At 37.6% G+C, this 22,402-nt stretch overlaps 1 protein-coding gene across 34 annotated transcripts in view; it reads right to left on the bottom strand.

Annotated features, from left to right (window-relative positions):
- Positions 1-6,850: 6,850 nt before the first annotated feature.
- The window catches only part of TCF7L2 (transcription factor 7 like 2), a 227,746-nt gene continuing 212,194 nt past the window's right edge, over positions 6,851-22,402 (bottom strand). For 8 of the 34 annotated variants that reach the window (XM_012541082.3, XM_012541077.3, XM_012541087.3 and 5 more), the window contains 4 exons: positions 16,825-16,873; positions 16,169-16,219; positions 14,789-14,861; positions 6,851-9,075 (listed from right to left, as the gene is read on the bottom strand). In XM_012541082.3, coding sequence (XP_012396536.1) covers positions 8,631-9,075; positions 14,789-14,861; positions 16,169-16,219; positions 16,825-16,873 — 618 coding nt within the window. In that variant the 3' untranslated portion in view covers positions 6,851-8,630. Of the gene's footprint in view, positions 9,076-13,234; positions 13,261-14,112; positions 14,187-14,788; positions 14,862-16,168; positions 16,220-16,824; positions 16,874-22,402 lie in introns of those variants that run through there. The other 26 variants (XM_031955867.1, XM_023495840.2, XM_012541127.3 and 23 more) reach the window with 10 other exon arrangements.

Here is a 22,402-nt window from a genome sequence, read left to right as displayed (position 1 = left end):
ACATCCTTTGCTTTTTAACAAAAGGTGTTTTTAACTTTAATAAGTTCCATATTATTGGCATAAAAATATCCCCAAAATAATCATGGAAAATCCTTAAGTCTGCTTCTTTCAAACCATTAGCATGGGCAAGTCCAAGACTATAGTCAATATGAGGAACTGCTCCCTCCCAGCTGGGAAGTAAGAAAGTGGCTATATGTCAATGTGACAGAAACAATCAAGAGATAAGCTGTCTTCCTGGGGTGCACATTCAGGATGTGACAAGAGACTCTCCAGGGACTTGTAGAATCTGAGCACTGTAACCCACTGTGGGTAATGTCTAAGAGAACAAATGATATTGTCAGAAGGAACCTGAAAAGAATCTCAAGAGACTATGAAGACCTGGGCACATTCACAGGTGGCATTTCCATTGCTGATATTCGCTAAAAGTCCAGACCTTACAAAAGAAATTCTGACATGAAAAAGTGAAAAGCTGGCAAAGAAGATGATGACAGAGGATTGATTGGGTTTTGGTTTGGAGAAGCAAAGAGGACCAGCAATCAAGCACATCTAATGAAAGCAGGGAAGAAGTTTTTGCCAATTTACTTTAGAGAAATTGGAAAAGGGGGGAAGGGAGAGTAGAGGAAAAAGAGTTGTTAAAAACTGTATGTCCTAAGGCAGAAAGTATGACATAAGAATGAAAATAGATGTTGTCAGTAATAAGCAGGTTACATGGGAAAGAAGGGGGGAATGATGATAGCTATAGGCTCAGATGCTCCTGTTCATGAAATATGGGTATTAAAGTGAAATGGAGATATGACTATAAAGATAAATATGATTTAATATAGGTTTATGCTAAGATTTAAAAGGATTTACCTTCTGTCTAGAATAAGGAAATGGAAGAGTACATCTTATTGAATGGGAACATATTAAGTGGTAGAAAGTAAGTAATAGAAAGTATTATGACTTTTGGTCAAGAAGGCCTCCTAAATGGGAGGCAATTAGTCCAGCAAAACCCTGAAGTTCATATTAGACCCCAAAAAAATCAAGAAATCCATTGAGAAACTACAATGGTATCTTCCTCCCCAGAACTGCTTAAGAGATCAGCAAGTAGTACAGGAAAAAGCCATTCCCTGATACATTCAAGAAAAGATAGTTCCAGAATCTCCAGTATGACCAGAAATGGGAGATATATATAAGCTAAATGACTTTGTATCCAGAGACAGCTCTCTTTAGAATACAGGGTAGTTTGATCAGAAAGTCCAGATTTGGAACCTTACATGCCTCCATGCTGAGAAAAGGAAATGGGGACAAAGAAAAGAGCATTGGGCAGCATGATGCTGCTATACTTAAGAGCTCAGGCCAAGATAACTGAAATCTAGAGGGTCCAAGGTCCCTAATATTTAAGGTTCTAGATAAGTTCATTATCAAAAGGGAGCCTAACCCCCCCAAATGGAGATCAGTGCAAGAACTCAAGAGACCCAGATTGAGTCTTGACAGGTTTATTACCCTACCCAAAATTATTTCTGGCCCTGGCATAAAATCCCAATTTAGGAACAAAAACTGGAGAAATGAGCTAACCAAAGAAAACTCAACAAGCATAAACAATTATTGCAAACAGAGATTAAAAGAGGTGGGGGAGGAGGATTTTTCAAAAGGACTATATACATAATGAGGCAAGAGATTAAAAAAAAAAAAAGAAAAAAGATCCTGGAAGGAAGACTCAAAGAAAAGTAGCTTAGAAGAGAAAGGAATTCCCAAGATATGGAATTCCTGAAAATGAGAATGCACCAAATAGAAATCACTAATTCCATGAGACAGTAAGAAATATAGAAACAAAATCAAGAAGATTTTTGAAAGTAAAAGAAAATGTAAGCTATCTAATATTGTTGAATTATATAGAAAACATGTTACAGAAACTTACTTTAAGAATCATTAGATTTCTTAGAAAACCATGATTTAAAAAACAATGCCTGAACATATTATTTCATAATTTCATAAATAAAAACTATCCAGGTCTATTAGAACCAGGGACAAAGTAAAGCTAGAATTAACCAATCATATTCATATTCATATTCAATCATAGAATATAATCAATCATAAAAAAGAAAAAGCCCCAGGAACATGATGGCAAAAATCTAGAGTGTCTATGACAAAGAAATTAAGGCACTAAGACCCAGGGGATAGAGTACCAAGCCTGAATCAGGTAGGTCCTCTTCATGAGTTCAAATCTGGCCTGAGATAATTACTAGCTGTGTGATTCTGGAAAGATACTTAATCATGTTCTCCTCAGTTTCTCATTTGTAAAAAATGAGCTTGAAAAGGAATTGGCAAGCCACTCCTGTATTGTTGCCAAGAAAACCATCAATGGGATCACAAAAAGTCAAACGTTAATGTAATGACTGATCAACGAGAACATGTGAAAGGACTTTGGGAAGGAAAAGTATCAAGATCATAGATTTGACAACTTCTCAAAAAACCAAAGGAAATCTTAGAATACAATAGTAAAACTTATAGCCATTAATCAACCATTACAACTATTATTTAATTTACCCTTCAAGGCTAAGTATAATCTGATAGTAAAACAAATGGATCTTTAATGAAATAGAAGACTTTCAAAATTTTCTGATAGAAACCTATAAAGAAAAATTTATTTGAGAAAATGGAAAAATATGTATAATGTTATGGTGCTAAATATTCTAATAGGGATATTTCTCTCTCTCTCTCTCTCTCTCTCTCTATATATATATATATATATATGTATATATATATATATATATATTATACTATATATTATATAACATATACTATATTTCTTATAGTATCCCTTCCCTGTTTTTAGAGAGCAGTGAGATTAGGAGTTAAGATTCAGCAATTAGATGGTACAGTGGTTAGAAGGCTGGTACAATCAGGAAAATCTGAGTTCAAGTCCAGAATCAGATAGTTCCTAGTGATGTAATCTAGGGGCATTCATTCCTACACATCTTAATTTCCTCCTCTGTAAAAAAAGGAGATAATAGTATTTACCCTCTAGGGTTGCTGTGCAGATTACATGAGATAATAATGTAGAGCTCTTAACATAGTATCTGGCACTGTTACATAGTAAATGCTCTATAACTGTTAGCTTTTTTTTTTTTTTAAGACATTTTACAAGTGGATTGATTGTATTCTGAGGTTTTTAAGAGAAGAAAGAGAAGTGATAGGTAAAGGAGAAATAGACTGTGGTGAAAAGAGAAAGAAGGGAGTATAACTTGCTATTTGTCATAATTGGGTGCATGGGAAAAAAAGAATCAGGTTAATCTCTTATCTGAAAGGATTGACTACACATACACACACACACACCCCAACACACACACATTCACACACACACACACACACACACACACACACAATTAGGCTTAGAAATATTCATACTCAACAAGAAACAGGGATCAGTGGCAGAAGACAAGGGAAGGAAAGGGGAAGGAAGGGCGAAGAAAAGAGAGGAACTTAAATCAAAGTGGAGTAACTGATTGTGGTACATGAATGTAATGGAATATTATTGTGCCATAAGAAGAGACAAAAGAGATGATTTCTCCCAAAAATATCTTAGGTAGCATGAAATGACAAAATGGAGTGAGCAAAATCAGGAAAACAATTTTTTACAAAAATAGCATTGTCAAGAAACCAAGTATGAAAGATTTTAGAAACTTAATAAGAGCAATGACCACTCACATCTCTAGAGGACCTGTGATGAAACGTTATTTGTGTTCTGTTGATATTTAAATTCAGAATTATTTTTTTAAAAAGTATTCCTTTACCTGGGTAGAACTTCACACCCTGAAGGAGAGATGGTGGAGAATATTTGAGGAAGGATCAAAGGAGAATAAGACAGAAGTGATACAGTGGTGGGATTATATTGCAAGCCATCTGTCAAGTTGGAGGAATTTTAAGATGACATCCTAATTCAGAATACAAACCTGATAACAGAGTTCTGCTGGTGGTGGAAGGTACTTTAAATATCAGAATTTGGTCACATGTGGGAGGTCATGTTTTTTAAAAGGAAAAAAGCTGACAAAGTCTCAGTGTGCTATATTAATAACTGTATCCCTCAGAAAACAAGAGAATATTGCTGTGCTAGATTTGATTCTTGCTACTAAGAAGAAGCTGGCATATGCATTAGAGATGGTCAGAACACTAGGAAGCAATTATTGTGCTTATTTAATTTAATCAAATTAATAAATAATTATATATATAATTACATATAATAAATAGTAAATTAATTTAATTAAAGATGAAGATAGAAAAAGAAGAAAGTCTAGTGCAACCTGATTCTGATTTTAGATTTCTGCAGAGGGCTCATCTTTTAAAACAATGTCTACTATGTGCTAAAGATACTTGTTTGGCACTAGATACAAATGACAAAGGGCTTGGGATGAGTAGGATCCCACTGCGGAAGACTCTAAAAGCTAAGTCTCAAGACGGAAGGGATGACTCAAATGAAGAAAAGAAGGGACAATATACAGAGATCAATGCTCAACCACAACCAGATTTTAAAAGAACATGTGCCATAATTTTTAAAATGGAAACACCAGCAGATAATAGCAATGGCATCTGCAATAGAATAGCAAAGGTTCTGTAAAAAAGCAGTATTGAGGACAAAGTTTAATTACACATTGAAACTTGGGATAAATGCCTACAGTAAGAGCAAAAGCAGAATTTATCATGGAAAAGATTGACAATTGACGATAGAAAAATGGTACTTAACACTTATTAGGCTCCAAATTCTTCTTCAATAATGTGAATAATCTTCATCCTGGGAAAGATTAACTAAATTGAAAGTTAAGAAAGAATATAATAAGACTTCACTCCCTTTAATGAATTCAAATTGCCTGACCTAGAAAAAACTGTAAAATGCTTAGCACACTGTCTAGCACATAGTAAGTGCTACATAGATGTTAGCTATTATAATTACTATTATTAATTTCTACACATGAAAACTAGAGAAGGGCTTGAATAAAAGACAATTGAAACATTTGTTGAGTGGAACATAGAACTCATTGTAGGAAACAGGTGGTGAATGTTATGAACTCCACAGGAGACAGTTAAATTATTTCCCCTTTGTGTCTTCTAGGAATACTGACCCACTCTCCAGGGAGCTAGAGAAGATTCCCAAGTGGTTATAACACCAAAGTATGAAGTCATTTATGAAGTGTCCAAGTCCCTTTGCCTCAGCCGACCCCTGTATTTGTACTCAACACATTTATCAAGGGGATGTGTGTGTATGAGATAGAATATATAAATATATCTAGTGAGTATACAAATAGTCTCTCTTTATATATATATATATATAAAATATACATGCATGTGTGTGAGATAAATTGTGTATGTATGTGTGTATACATATATATATTTATACTGGATGAAAATATTCATGTATATGCACATACACATAGAGTACAGAGTATATAAGGTAGGCATATCTGTATATATATATATAAAATCTATGCATGTATGTGTGTGGAGAACGAGTGAGCTGCAAGGTCATCCAGTCTCAGCACCTCATTTTACAGAAGAACAAACTGAAGTTAAATGACTTGGCCCCACTTCCCTAAGTATAAAGTGACAGAGCTGGGATCTCACCTCAAATTCTGGCTCTAAAGCCAGGATTCTTTCCACTATACCATGTTTCCCTTTAGAACTACAATTTCTCCTTTCAGTGACCTTATGAAATCAAATTCACAAGGGGCTCCAGCAGAGCCATTTCTATAGCAGGTGCCATTATTTTAGAGGGTCACCTGGATAGCCTGGAGCCATCAAAAGGGGTTGTCACAAAATGTACTAACTCTTCAATTGAAATATTATGTATTTTGGAAGACAGAAGACAACATAATTTAAGGAGAGTATTCACAGATCAAAAGAATGGGCAATATAAACGTCTGCAAATTTTATTTTGGTACAAGAAGTGAATTTAACATTGGAAAAATACAATCATTACAGCTCTTTGTTAATAGCTGGTTAATTCTGTTTGTCTTCCTTTGCTCTGGGTCTCACATGAGACCAGAAGCAGGAGACTAAACTCCTAAAGATCAGCGACCCCTCTTCCTGAGGTTCTGCCTACTTTCACGGCCAAGGTAAAATCTGATTTTAAAAAAATTAAATAACCCCCCCCCCCACCTTACCGGTACTGATTTGTATGATTACACCCAGGGAAGTAGCCCGTCTGTTTTAATAAGGGCAGGGTTTCTACCAGGGCAAATCTAGATCTTTACACTGATGTTGACTTTTAGAAATGGTGACTTCTGACATCCTTCTGGGGGCAATAAATCCCTTTAACAAGAATCAGACCTAGTTTTGCTCTCTCTCCTCCCCATCCCACTCTAAGGAAGTCATCCAAAATCTCAGTTACTCCTTATTAGGGCCAGGAAAGTGACAAAGGTTCTATTATACCATGCTGGCTTTTGTTACAGGATTTTCCATTTTTGATGCCAGTAGAAAAGACTTATAAGAATCCACTGAAATGCTGTGGGACAGAAGAGCAGTGCAATTAGCACTTGGTGTCACACAGTGGGACTACCTGAAAACAGCACAAGATGAGGTTAATGGATAAGAAATAAAAAATAAAGAATAAGCTCCACAGAGAAAGCCTCAAAGACTGAACTCTGGTACTTATATTGCCACCCAACCACCAATGTGAAGGCTTCAGATATCAAATTGGGAATAAGTATCTCTGGGTGACGGTAAAACAAGTTTCTCTTAAGTTCCTTGATGGCAGAAATTACTTCTGTTTTTATTTTTCACCTCACACACTGTTTGGCACATAGTAGGCATTTAAGAAATGATTATCGTGGATTGATTGTGGGAAAACTCACCCAGAGAAGCAAGTGACAAGGCATTATCTGCACATACTAAGTTGCTTTTATTAATCCAGAACTGCATGCTACAGATACTGTACAGCATGAACATGTATTCATTACAAAAATGGCGTCAAAACCATTAAAAATGAAATCAGAATAAGAGCATAAAACGGAACAGTAACATCACAACTGTTAGGAAACATTCAAAGTATTCACAAAAAAATGTTATAGTTAGCATCTTAATAAACCAGAGAAAAATTGGAGACAGTTTTACAATCGCTTCATGTCAACTACAATGGCACTGAATGAACAGTTCTCAGCTTTATACAGCATTTTGCAACATCAACATGCCTAGGTTTTTTTTGTTTTTTTTTTTTGGTTTTTTATTTTGTTTTTTTTGTTTTTTTTAAGTTTGCTACCTACCTTTATGTAGTCATTTTACATAGAAGTGGCAGCCTGTTTTTTTTTCCTTTATGTGTAATCTAATATACAGAATTTTGGCCCTTAAGGGTTTATACCTCTTCATTTTAAATGCTTTCTGGACAATCTGCTACCAAACACGTCTTGTTATAGGTGACATTTAAACTACATACATACCTACCTATGTAACATCACAGCAAAACATGATGAACAAAAATTACAGCATTAAAAACAGGGAGAAAGTTAAAAGTCACTGAGAATTTTGGCACGTAAAAATTTGTACACAGTCCACAGTCCTAATGTTGCAGGCCATTCAACTGTAGGTCCAGAGGGGAGACGCCAATGCTCCCGCTGTTTCTCAAACAGCGCCGCTAAAATTCCCTCGCTAATTTTCAAGTCTTATTTAATGTAATGGCTTTCAAAGCAATTTCTTTACACTATTGATCCTTTAATGCATCTATAAATGTCCATTTGGTGGCAACTGTGTTTCATACAGCAAAGAGAAAACAAAACAAAAGTCAAAACCCAAAAAATATATATATACACATTTATATATATATATATATATATATATATATATATATATATATATATATATATATATAAACTTAAAAACCTTGTACAAATGAGTTGTTATATATAAGATGCTTACACTAAGGGGGGAAAAAAACTTTATACAATGGTTCAAGAAAAAGGAAAACATATTTTAAAAGGGACAACATACAGGTACAACAAGCAGTCTCTAAAGCAATAAATACTACTGGTCCAATAGCGTTGTGATACCGGTAATTGGTGAGTAACGTCCCCTCCCTCCCTGCCCCTCCCCCCAAAAGAACAACACCATGGAACAAGGTATATTAACACATTTTAACCCTTTGTTTCTGTACATTTAAACAATAACAACATCACAAGAAAAGTTGTTTCACACAGAAAAAAAAAAGTCATGGCACTGCATTCATTGTGCCCTTATGGTTTAAAAACGAGATGTAAAATGATTGGTTCGCAAGCTCGTATTTAATACAAATAATAAAGAACCAACACCTTCTGCAAAGGGCTGCTTCAAAATTGCTTCTTTTTGTCTTTTTAAATCAGTCTTTAAAACTAAGCTATCAGAACTACATAACAGTTATGTATATATATATATTTTTTTAAACGCTACAAAGACTTTAAACAGCTGTTGATAAAAATTTTGGTAGAATCATGAGGTTTCTCTCTCATCTACATATTTAAAAGGAGAAATTGAAATAAGAATGGGTCAAATATTGACCAATGAACTCGATAAACATCAACTAATGTAGCCATGTGGCACAAGATTAAAAAAAAAAAAAAGAAAAGAAAGAAAGAAAGAAGAAACAAAAACATAAAAGAAAACAAAAACCAGGGCTAGCAAAGCTAAAGCTATTCTAAAGACTTGGTTACAAGGGAGAGCGGCTGGGGCTGGGTCCCAGCCAAAGAATTGTGGGAATGTAAAGAAGATGTCGACGGCTGTGCTAGAGACGATGAGGGGGCAGCCGGCGGCTGCAGAGCGGAAGGTGGCAGGTCCAGAGCCCCGTTCGGACAGTGGGCAGCGGTGACAGCCAAGGCGCCGGGCTTGCTGTGGGCACTCTCGGCCAGGAGGAGAGAGGGTGGCGGCGGCGGCATCATGGCCAGGTGGGCCAGGGAGTCGGGTTTCAATGTAAGCGAGAGAGGTTGGGTTTGTTCAGTCTGTGGTTTGGAGTCTCTGGTAGGGGAGCCTAGCATGTTAGGAGAAGAAGGAGGGGAGTCTAATAAGCTTCCATCTGAAGAGGGTGGACTGAGGCAGCTGCCTTCACCTTGTATGTAGCGAACGCACTTTTTTTTTCTCCTAGAAACAGGGGGAGAGAGTTATCTGTGAATAAAGGGCAAAGATGTCAAGGGAGAGAGTTATCTGATGTACAGAGCAGAGTACAAGTCCCCTAACTGACACCCTGGTGAATCAGCACCCTGGGCAGGAAAAAACATTTTAAGAGATGCTCTGGGTGTGCAGACTAACTAAATTCTCTAAGCCAGCTGGGTCTAACAAGGAAAATAATCAGAAGAAAGCCCACACTCCCACAGCCCCCACACCCCCACCCTTTGGGCAGATTCAGGTGGTAGCCACCTGTCAGGTACAAATTTTTTTGGAATTAAGTTCAAATTAAGTTAATTTCTCTTTTTAAGCCCTCCCCATTCCACCCAATCCCACCCTCATTAATTTTTTTTGTTCCTAAAAAAGAGAGAGAGAGAGAGAGAGAGAGAGAGAGAGAGAGAGAGAGAGAGAAAAGAGAGTGAAAATGAGAAAGATAGCCTTCCCTAGATACCTCTCAAACTTTTAAAAAGCTAACTATTTAGCCCATACAGCTGAAGGCTGCTTTAAGTGAGAGATTTAAAGCTTTGGAACACCATCACCATGAGGCTGTAAGAGCTGAAAATAGCTTTCAGGTTTCTCTGTTAAGAACCGCACCAAATCAAGAAAGGTCAGAATCAGGTGAGAAGAAAAAAAAAGGGAAAAAAAAAAAAAAAGAAAACTCAAACAAATAAAATCAAACCAAATAAAAAACCAAAACCAAAACTAAAACCAAACCACCAAAATAGGTAGAATAGGAATAAAAAGGGGGAGGGGAGAGATAGAAGAAAAAACAGAAAATGATCAAAATGATCCAAAGTAACAAGAATAACTGGTTGTATGGCCTGCAGGTTGTAGATTAAATTGAGACTTGCCTTAAACATTTTAAAATATTACTTTTACTTTTTTTTGGTGGGGGTGGTCAGAGAGGGGAGACATGGGAAGAGAGGTTATTCATGGAGGTGTTGTTGATCCTTAAATAGGCCTGACACATAATTAATATGCCAATGCAGGAATCAGTCTCAGGAAATGGAGGACATAACACAAAATCACAGCAGTAATAACCAAAGGAAGGACTGCAGAGGAGCAACAGCAGGAACTTTGTGTTCACACCGATTTTTGCCAGAAAGACTTTGACCCATACCAAAAATATAAACTTCCCCTTCTTGACTGGTACCCATTATATAAGGAACAGAAATGAGAATTTCAGAATCTTTCTTGCCTGTCATCCAAGGACAATGTGAAAGTAGCCGAAGGAAGAAATCAGATATATGACTAAAAGGGTTTTTTCACCCATCAACTCAAGTTTAGTAGGAATAAAGTTAGTGGGGAAAAATGATCCAGGGATCATTCCCACTAGAGTATATAGTCTACAAAAATGCTTAAAATATGTACCTTTTGTCCAGATTCATAAATTCAAAGTATTCCTAGGATATTGCAGAAGCCTAACTAATAAAAAGCTCCAGTCTCTACAACTGAACCATGTCTACCTCCAGCAATGAAGATACCACAAAGCAGTTGAGTCAATTCCTGCCAGACTAATATTGGAATACAAAGGAGACTAAGTTCCCTCACTCAACTTTCCCCACAGAACTCTGGTCATACCCTCCAAAGGTGTACATTGTGTGGACTGAGCAGGATGGCAGGAGGGTGAGAGGAGCATGCTTCATATCCAGCCTGCCTGATAAGAGACAACCACTGGCTTCTGGGTAGGTCAGTTCTCTCCAGAATGTAAGGCAGTCAGAGGCCAGGGAGTTCAATCTGTATCCTCTTTCCCTTTATCCTAAATTGGTAAGATTGCTTCCTTCCAGGCCCTAAAATATACTAAGGTTCTGCTCAAGTCCCAAATAGTCAGATAAATAGGTTAACCTATGAGTGGGTTTAAACCATCTTAGCCTGCAGATCAAAACATGCTGGAAATCTAAGATGTTCATGCATTTTGCAAATATGAAGAAGAATTATTAGGAGAAAAACAAAACAAAAAAAAAAAAAAAGAGAGAGAAAACAATGAGGAAAAAAAGAATGAGGGAGAAAGGAGGAGTGAGAGGGAGGGTCATTGAGAACAAGGGAAAAATCATTTCAGGCAGCATACCATGCTATATTAGGGCATAGTTAAAAAGATGGAAAAACAACTTGGTGGGCTCAAAACAGAACCTTGTTTTAAAAACTCCCCTAAGGTCAAATGAAATTAGAAAGCCATTATGTAAAACGAGGAATCCTGATTTGCTAACATCATTTCTAATTTCTCCCTCATCCCCATTTCCCAAAACAATTCTAATTGTGATGTGAAATTTTGTATCTTACGGGGGTGAGGGGTGTGGGGGGTTAGGGGTTCCAAGGGAAAATTTTGAATATGGGATCTGGAGGACAGAGAATGATGAGAGATGTTGGTATAATAGACAATGACTGAAAAGCAATCAAAATGTATTCATAGTAGTTCTGAGTCAAAGAACGCAAGTTTTACAATTTATTTTCTTTAAAAGAAAAACACATCCTGTCCGATTTGTTCAGCAGACAGTCAGACACAGTCAAGACAGAGTTAAAAGTAAGTATATGAGTGATAGGTCATGTATCTTTCTCTTTTGTTAAAAAAACATCCTAAACTCATAAGCAAGCGTCTTCTTCAATAACTAGTTCAAAACTCTGCAAAATTCACTTTAACTTATCATCTTTGTTCTGAGGGCTAATTAGAAGTCATTTCTGATTACTCCCTTTTTGAATGACAACTTGATAATGGAAAATGCATTGCCTAAACCCTGCCCTAAGAAAGGCTCACCAAAGATAGCAGTAACAGTTTGAGAAGTGATGACTGGGTGTTGCCAGAGTAAAACCTATGAATGATGGTAAGGGAAACTTATCCCTGTGATGAAACTTATCACTTGTGATGATAACGATATCCAACTCTCAGACTATATTATAATCACAGAGTCTCTTTCATTATATATGCTCCTCAAACTACACTTTAGAAAAATCACAATTCTAAAGCATGAAACTAACTATACAGTAGCTTAAAAAAATTCACAACAGGAAAAGGCAACAAGTACTTAAAACCATGGCACACTTTAGAGCCATAATGACAAGCTCCAAATAGAAACATGGCCACTAAACATTATAATCTTTGCAAGATACATATTGACTTAGAAAACCTCATGTTAATATTGTCTGTTTTTTATTGTACTTCTATCTTCTCAGATATTTCTCAATTATATTTTAATCTGGTTCCAACATTTATTTCATACTTGCTTTAGAAAGATTCCCACCCTGCCCCATTCTGCTCACTTAAAAGTAAATTGAAAAAGCAACTCCAAAAGGGATGGGTGCCTTGGTCAATATTTTTTTTTTTAAAGTAACACCAAATCTAATCTGTATCAATGATTTTCCAATAAAGAGGCCTTCACAAAACCACCCTTCTCCAACCCCCAAAGCCAGAACCCTATTTGTTTTTTTTTTTTTCCTTTTTTGATAGAACACACAGTTGGTGTCAGACTTGACACCTTTTACAAGGAAATTAAAGCCTTTTCTCATCATATGAAGCTTTGAATAGTTTAAACTCGACGGACAATAAAGTCACAGAACAAAATTTCTTGCTCACTGACCTCACTCAATGCAAAGTTGGGTACCAATCAGCTACCTAGCACAGTAAACAAAGTACTTGACACAGGACATCCTGAGGGGAAAGCTAAGCATCTGTCTGCCATTGCAAGAGAGAGATCACTTGCTATCGTATAGAAAAATGGAACCAGTGGTAATAGTTTAAGGGGCCTTTAAAGCCATTAAAAGCAGATGTTGGGTAATTTTTAAAAAACATTTTTTTTAATGCTGACACCTAGTACAAACGGTCCTTCAAATCGCTCTGCCCCCCATATCTCTCAAGGTCCTAAATTCATCCGGTGGGCAGAGAAGGTCTATCTTTCCAGAGTGTATAAGTCACTACATGTCAGCTTTCTCTTTTGTCTCACTGTAGTTTACAATGCTACCAATCTGTTCCTGCTTATTCAGAGAAAGAAAACAGGGAGTTGTGGGCATGCACATAATGTGATGGATATCTGATCTAGGGTCTAAACAACATGAAGCACATGGTAAAAGCATGGACAAGAGGGAAAGGTGACAAGGAAGGCACTACAAACAGAGAAAGAGTGTTTGGGAGTTGAAATACCTACCATCATAATATTCCAAATTCAAAGACTGCTTGTATCAGAACAAAGAAACAACAAATTTAACCAAATGTGGTCATTAAGGAAAGGAAATGAGACAAGAACTAGTTGGTATCCCTCCACCAAGAAAGAAGTATCTATAATGAAGTACCATGGAATTACAGGTTTGATGTAAACCTGCAGCAGAATATGGGTGTTTAATTTGGAATAATCTGTGCTCTCTGATTCATATTGGCACCAAAAATTATTCTGCAGAACTGTCAAATGCTGCAGTGTCTCTTAGCCTATGGCTCACAAGTTTATAACTCCTTAGTAGGTGCACACCATTCAATGCCACAATTTCCCTTCAGCTCCATAAAAATGTCAGCTAATAAAAATCCAGAGTGAGTAGATATATAGATATTTGGATATAATTAACAAATAATGCATTTTTTAAAAAAAATACCAAAAACCTGTCCCAGAACCTTTCTGGTATGCCATAGCTGTAGATCCTTGAATCACGAGAACCTTTGGAAATGGTGGACATATACATCTTGTATATATCCCACCTCAGCATTCTTAGGGGTTGGTCAGATGCAAAATGCCAGCTCTCTAAGAGTGAAAGGACAGATGCCAGTCTTTGCACATCAAGGTCTGACTGTTCCCAGTTCTACCACCAGGGAGATGTTATTGAGAAAAAGAGAAAAAGAGAAAGAGAGAAAGGAGGGTGGGAGAAAGGTAATGGCATTAAATTAGCAAGAAATTTGGAAGGACGTGGATTATTAGCCATTGATGCTAGTGGGAACGGGGAAACAGGTGGGGAGTGGATAAAATACGTATCATACTAATGCTCTAGAAGGACAGAAGGCTTTGATTTTCCCAGAGGCCTAATGGTAGTAATATACCTGCACGGTTTGCACCATAAAGTCTGTCGGTCAAGCCCGAACAATGCCCGACACTTCTTTGGAGTATTTGCATCTGTTAGCATAAGGTAAACACAAAAAATACAACACAATGGTGGATCGTGCTCATTTGGATGTGAAGTCTTAGCTAAAGCTTTTTTTTCTTTTCAATCACCTGAGTTTTATTTGGTAGTCTCCCCTCACCAAGGACATGAAAGGAAAGGACTTCCATGAGTCAAAAAAAAAATTTAAAAAACAAAAAAAGAGAGAGAAAGAGAGAGAAGGGGAAAAAAAAAGTGACATTATTTGCTTCTACTGATGTCAGTGTTAACATCCAAGTCACTGAGGCTCGCTCTACCCTGTAGTAGGGAAGTGTGTTGGAAACATTCCGATGGCATGAAACACATTCCTTGGGAAAGGGAGAGACTGGTCTTTGCTGTCCCTGACACGAGAGAGGTACAGATGATGCTGTTTGACAGTGGCATTTATTTTGGCTAGCAGCAGCAAGGAGAACAAGCAGAATCCCTCACAGAGACGATCGGATGGCAGTGCCCCCACTCCCTGGTGTCTCCTAAGATCACAACACAGAGCTACAAAGCAACAGGGCAGAAAAGGGGGAAAGTACCAAATAAACCAGCTGAAAACCAGCCACAGCGAATCTGGGGAAACTATACACACCTGCAGGGACCGCACCAGTTATTCTGTTGATCAAGGCCAAAGCGCGCTCGGCATTTCTTAGGAGCGCTCAGGTCTGAATGAGTTCAAGAAAGAAGCGAGCAGAGGAGGGAGAGAAGAAGGGAGGGAGGGAGGGAGGGTGGGTGAGAGAGAGAGAAAGAAGGAGGGAGAGAGAGAGAGAAGGAGGGAGAAAGAGAGAGAAGGAGGGAGAGAGAAAGAAATAGAGGGGAGGGAGAAAAAAGAGAAAGATAAAAATAAGAAAAAAAATAAAAATAAAAAAAGGGAATAAATCAATGACCTGGTTACTAATTGCAAAATATTCACTTTCGTTTTTTTAAAGTTTTTTAATTAAAAAAGTGAAAATTACATTCTTATTTAACTTGTAATTAGCTGTTGCAAATAAAGCTGCAGTATCCCTTCTTCAAGGACTGTCTCATATAAGGTCAAACAGATAAGGGGACGTCAGTCACTAGGTAACTTTCATTTTCATGGTATTTCCTCTTTTGATTTTATTTTCCAATTTTTTTTAATTAAAAAAATGAAATAAAACAGGAAGAATAAGAAAAGAAAGCGAGGGGGAGGAATTAAGGTCCTTAACATGCTTTTTTTCTTCCACTCAAGAGTTTTAATAGTTTAAAAAAAAAAAAAAAAAAAGGTCAAACAAAATAAAACCAATGAAAAAAGAAAGAAATAAAGAAAGAAAAAATAGATTGTATTGGGATATTGCAGCTTTTGGAACATTCAACTTTTGTTTTCCTGTGTTCAGGTTTTATTAATATTAAGATAGGAATGGAAAAGAATAAACAGACTGTGCGGAATGGACTGTTAGTATAAGCCAGAGACTAAGAGCAGCATAAAGCAGGCATTGAGTCAGTGAAAGCTAGTGGACTGCAATTTGTAAGCTAAGCAGCAAAGCAAAAGAAGAAAAAGAAAAACGAAAAGAAAAGAAAAAAAATGAACAAAAAAATCATACTGCGGATGCATGCTTGCATGAGAAAACTTAGTGGGAGCAATGCAAAAAATGCCATTAGATTAAGGAGGTTTATTACAGAATTCCTTCCATTCTTTACCAGTCTCTTTAAAGAAATACTGCATATTCAATTTGCACAGTTAGTTCAACTCTAAAGCACTTTCAATGTTTAAACAACTGTTATGAAAAAATAAAACCAGAGTTAAATGAAATTAAAAACAAAAAAAACAAAACCAAAAACAACGGAAAAAAAAAAAAAAAAAACTGCTACCAAAACACATCAAAACATGTGGATGGTCATTTCTTAAGAATGTTCAATGTCATACATGTTTAATGTTAATAAAACTATAATGGCAAGAAAAAGTAAAAAACATTTTATCAACTACTTTAATGACTCAAAATGACATTAGCACCTGTAATCGGAGGAAGTGAAAGGCAAGGATTTAGGAAACATTCGCTGTGTTCTGAAAAAAAAGAACAAATTATACAAAGTCTTCAAAAAATGTTTGTAAGGGCTGGCTTCTCCAAATGGGCTCTGAGATTGCCTATGCAGTATTTCTAATTTCCTCTAGAGAATGACAAACCTCCTTAATTTAAAATGGGTGCAATTTACCACTGTAAAGGCATGCATCAGAACATTCGGGTACAGCCCAAAGGAATGTACAACACTCATACGGGCCCACCCAAGCCCAGCCCCCTCCCAACTCACCCCCCTCCCCACGCAGACACGCAAAAAATCAGCAAACTTTATAAACCACACATGGGCATGACTACAGCTCTGCAGTTAATGGCTTTGCAGTTACTTAAAAACACATTCCACTAGAATCACAATATGCTTTTCATGCAAAAAAAAAAAAAAAAAAAAAATGGATGTTACTAGCTTTAAAAGGGCAGTCGTGAAGCAATTAATTAAAATGCATAAACCAAAAGGCTAGCTATGGATGGGTTACTCAACAATGCCCTGGCCTTGGATTTCTCCTGTCTCCCCCAGTTACAAGCCTGACATAAAAGTGAGGTCCTTGCCATGCCCCCCCCTCCCCTTTCCTTGGGATTAATTAATTGAACTTACCATTAGTCTCTCCTGGCTGCTTGTCCCTTTTCCTCTTCTTCTTCTTTCCCTGCATAAAACATATGAAACAGAGAAGGATTATTTCAAGAGACAGAGAAGGGGGTTCCCGTCTCCTGTGTTTATATAGAAAGAGGAGAATATGTAAAGCATGTATTTACCCCCTTGTGATCAGATTCTAAGTGGCAGCCCAGCGTGTGTTGTGTGGGGGGAGATAGAAAAAGGAAAGATGCAAAGAGAGTTTTGATACTCCTTCAATCCAACTGCTTATTAACATTTAATAGCAACATCCGATGTGTTCAACCAGAAAGGATATACCATCAGACTTATATACTCAGTGGAAAGAAAAAGGAACCAAAGAGAAAGGATATATGGAAAACAAGTCAATGATCAACTTCAGGGAGAGAAAAGATGTTTCTCCACTAACCTATGACCAACCCCAAACATGGAACAGTTCATGCTTAAAGGGATATCATAGGGAAGAAGAATCAGGTTTATTCTATGGGGACACAGAGGGCAGAATGGGGATTAACAGTTAGAAATTAAAGGAAGACAGATCTTGACCCAATACAAGGAAGAATTTCATAACAATTAGAGTTATCCAGAAATAGAAAAGATTTTTTTTTTTTTTGCGAGGCTATGAGCTCCTTTTCACTTGAGGTATTAAAGACAGAGTTGTAGAAAAGCATGCTATTTTGGAAGAAATCAATGAGGTGGGTGGGATGGAGAAGTGTTTTCAGAAAAGCATTTTGTTAAAAATCAATACAAGAATAAGCTGATGAACAAAGTCAAGAAAATGTAGGGTTACAGTACAAAAAAACAACATACTGGGAACATATGAAGCTTCTTACCCATGAAACAGTATATCCTGATTAGATAATTTAACATTTTAGTTGCTTAATTAAATTTAATGAATTTTCCTATTCCTCCAAAATTCACCTTTTCCAAAGAGCCAACGTATTCTATAGTAATTGCAAAGAACAAAAGGATCTTGTTGAGTTTGATTTATGTTTTTTCCCCCCATGAGATGAAGGGAACGTACCACTATTTCTAGAACCTAATTAAAACACAAAAGTAAGAGATTATCTAAGATCCACTGCATGTCCTATTCTCAGCACCTCTAGTTGCTACTTTCTCGCCCAAGCAGACAACACTTACATCTTAGGCAATGATATAATCACTTGCCATAAGTAACATGTGTTGCTTTTTTTTCCTAGTAGCAATAATGAGTCAAAGCAACTTGGGGATACATCATGAATGTCTTCAAATACTTAAGTGGATCTTCTTTCATTTTATTCCCATGGAGAAGACAGAGAAGACTTATTTTGCCTCACCAGAACAGAACTAATAAATTAAAAGTTATTCTAGAAGATTTGGGTTCAAAATAAAGACATATTTCCTAACGGTAAAAACTAGACTTTAAAATGTTTGGAGGTAGTAAGTTTTTCATCACAAAAAGCACTACAGATGGGATTCTGTTATGGAGAAAGGATTTAGATAACATGCTTTTTCTACAGCACCTATGATTCTATGAGTTATTCTCATTTTTCACCCAACCTGTCTGCTTGCCTTACCAAAGCAATGGGCTATGACACAAAGTCTCTAACCCCCAGCTCCCTTCCTCTCCTCATGGATGTGATGTACTCTGCTACTTCCTGGGGTCTGCAGATCCATAATTTTAGCCTCATTAGTCCACTACTCCAAACAAGTGAGAAGTAAGGCATCAATAACAGCAAAACAAAAACAAAGGGTAGACAGATTATTTTCACTATTTTCAGGGTATTCAAATGACCTCCCTTCCTGAAGCAGCTTCAGGGGAAAAGCCTGCAGAGAACTCAGAAAGAGAGAGCTTGACAAGATGTCCTCTGAGGAGAGAAGCCCTCTTTAGAATGAAAATCACACAGAACTAGGACTTTGTGGTCATGGTGCAAGATTTTTGGGGATTTTTTTTTGTTTGTTTTTTGTTTTTTTGCTTGGTTAGTTTTTTTTTTTTTTTTATTTCTTTGGTTAAATCTCTGAGACAAAGCTTCCAGTAAATTTATTTGTGACTTGTGCTTGAATGAAATTGCTTTCCAAAAGGAGAAATTATTCTTATGACAAAATGAAAACTCCCAAAGGCCTCTTTGCCCAAAAATCTTCACACACCTAGCTCTTTACTTTTCAGGGAGCTGAAATTATACCTTACTTGGAAGCTAAGAAAAAGTGCCTGGAAGAAGGAAGACCTGTGTTCAAATTCAGACACAGATACTTCCTAGCTGTGTGATCCTGAGCAATCACTTAATTTCTGTTTGCCTTAGGTTCCCCAACTCCAAAATAGGAACTGTAATGGCACCTCTCTCCTAAAAATGTGATGAGGATTAAGAGAAATCATATTTTTTTAAATGCCCAGTACACAATAAGCCCTGTAACAAATGTCTTTCCTTCCACTTGCCTCAGAAGCAGCAGCAGAGCTCCGTTCAGATATTCAGGTGACCTATTTGAGAGGCAGATGGAAAGCTCAGCTGAGCACTGTAGCTTCCAATATTCGTATTTCCTCCTAGGCACACCAAAAGGAGCTCAGAATTTCTTCTACATCTAAGCAATGGTCAATTCTGGGTTTGTAACTCAAAAACATAATTAAATTAAGCTTTAGAGTTAAGGCTCCTAGAAGGCAGGAACTATGTGCTTTGGTCACTTTAGAGAAATGCAGGAGCTAAAGAAAATTGTCTAATGGTGATGTTAGGAAAAAAAAAAACCATGAAAGCAGGGGCACTCTAAAAGGAAGTTACGTCCCCCATTCTAGACTAAGGGTCCCAAAAGGAAAGAGAGGGATCTGCTATCTTAGCTGGAGGAGAAAACTCTGAACTGCCTGTTTTTTTTTTTTTTTTCCTTCCATTGCTTTCTAAGTTCTTTAGTTCCATTCAGCAAGCATTTTTTATGCACCTACAAACAAGCCAGAGAAACTGTTAGGAGAAATCATCTCCTTTGTATCCCCAGAACCTCTCGGGGTACCCAACACTGTGTGTGTGTGTGTGTGTGTGTGTGTGTGTGTAAAAAGCAACAAAATGAGAGCATAATTTTACTGTGAGAAAACAAGATGGATATAGATAAGCACAAAATGAATATCAAGTACTAAGGCAGGGAGTGAGGATGAAGGAGTACTGTCCACAATAGTAAAAAGAGAGAAAAGGTCCAGAAACACCTCCTGCAGGAGGTGACACCGAAGCCAACCCGGGAGGAGGTCAGGCAGTCCAAGAGATAAAAGAGGAGAGGTGGGTGGTACTGGCCAATGTTATGAGTAAAGAACAGACATAGACAGGGATTTGAAAGTTTCCATTTGTTTCTACCTGTGTTGGGGGTTTGAATGCATAACCATGACTTCATTAACATCATGTTCCCAATGACTTGGCTGCCTTCTAGGTACATTACCAGCATTTCACACTGTTTAATATTTACAGGTCTACCTTCTTACAGCAACAGTACTCATGAGGGTAACTTGGGATAATCTCTTAAAGAACATGCATGTCTTTACAAATGGGCCCATCTTGTCAAAGTGATCTTAGGAAGCCTCTTAAGTTAACACTGAGTAAAAAGATCAAAAGGTAAGGTCCAAAATGAGCCATTTTATAGCTTCCCCACCAAAAACTGAAGTCAAGGCCTTCCCGAGAGGCTAAAAAAAAACCTTACTGATTGAGGGGAAGGGGAATTGGCTGCTGGTAGCAATCCTGGGGGAGTAGAGGTGGGGGTTAGGTGTTAGAAAACATGACAAGAGCTTCTTTTTTCTGCAAGGTCATTTATTTCCTCATCTTACATTTATTTGGTTTTTTAACAGCTCATAGTCATATACCAAAACTGAACTAAAGTCCCTCTAAGTCTTTATTGAATCAACCCCATCCAGAAAACAAGGTCCCGGTTTCTCATAGATGTAATCAAGAGGCAGGCATGGAAAATCATATGCAAATGATTCCCAGAGTCTTGGACTATTAGAACTTGGAGAGCATCTAGTTCGAGCCTCCTAATTCACAGATGAGCTAACTGAAGACCAAAGGGGGAGAGCTGACTTCCTGATGGTCTCCTGGCCTCAAAGGGCTGACTCTGTGATTCACTATTGCCCAGCTGCCATCGGAGGAGCGAGCCATGCACAAGCCGGGCTTGGATTCTTCCCATGGCTCCATTCTAGATTGCTCAAAGAACAGGTGTCTGTAGGAGGCAGGAGACATGAAGTCAACTCCAAGAGCTCTTGACAAGAGGTGGGGTGTGAGTGCGGGGAGGGGGTGAAGGGCAGCCGCCCCGCCAGTGCTATGGCTGTGTGATCCAAGGCTCTGGAGCTCTCCTGCTGCTGGAAGGCTCTACCTCAGGGTCAGGTGGGGAGAGCACATCAAGCTTGTGAGGAAGCATTAGCTTCTCATCCTCTTCCTTTCAGCTCCAGAAGAAAGGGTTTGATAGTGCACACATGCTGGGGACAAATGTAAAGGTCCCCAACATTTAAGACACTGCACATGCCCATCTGTCAGTGACACACATTTCTTGAAACTTCTTTTAAAGCTTTCGTTCAGGTCCTCACACTAATTCCTGTTTCAACTCTCAGGAGGAATTCAGACTGGGGACTTGTGCTAACAGCTACTCAACCCCATGGTCTCAAAAGCTTCACTGAGAGTGCACTGAGTGGGCAGGCTACAATGGGGAGATGGGTGACCAGACCCAGATTACCGTGTGCTTACAGAGGAGAGGGCATGGGGAGGGGGAGAGGAGTCAGGGGAGGGGAGGAGGGGGAGAGGAAGTGCGTAAAGGCATTTCTAAGCTGCCAAAGGAAGATCTTACTGTCTTACCCGGTGGGAAGTCATTTCAATTCTGTCATCTCAACTGAATGTAACAAACTTTAAACAGAGAAGGGGGCTTAAGGGAAGCATCTGGTCCAAATCCCTCCCACCCCCTAGCCCCCCACAAATTGTACAAAGGAGAAAAGTGAAGCCCAGAATGATCAAGTGCCTTTCCTAAAGTCTTAGTGACAAAGTCAGGATGAGAAGCAGAATCTAAGGGTTTTTTTTTATAAGATTTGTTCCAAAAGTTCTCTAATTTATTTTGCTAGCATGACCTTTTCTTTATTTTAATTTCTATAATAAGGAATAGCTTGAATCATTTTGGACATACTCCCATTTGTTAACTATTTACAAACATAACTACAGTATCAATGTCATAAAAACAGTATCAATTTATGAGTGGATAAATTAATATCCAATTTTCATATGCTTCAGAAAAAAAACTACCACATTCATTATTATTAATATTGATATTGTTTTTCCCCATTAAAGAAGCCTAGTTGTTTCTCAGAATCTAGAAAACAACCTTCAGTTTTCATATAATCACATGTACATAAGACAGAGAAGAGAGACAACACTGATCCTGGATATGACTCTAAAATCCAACTCTGTTGTTTGAAAAAGGAGTAAACCAAGGCCCAGCCAAGCAGAAATAACTCAATACAGGTCATAACCAATGAATGATAGAGTCTAAATTGGATCACTAAGAGATGCATATCAGAACTGGGGCAGATAGTAAGGCTTACCATGGCAAAAATAAGAGAGAAAGGGAAACCAATCAT

Source organism: Sarcophilus harrisii, chromosome 2, assembly GCF_902635505.1.
Source record: "Sarcophilus harrisii chromosome 2, mSarHar1.11, whole genome shotgun sequence".
Classification (NCBI taxonomy): Eukaryota; Metazoa; Chordata; class Mammalia; order Dasyuromorphia; family Dasyuridae; genus Sarcophilus; species Sarcophilus harrisii.
This window is presented reverse-complemented; position numbering and strand designations above follow the sequence as displayed.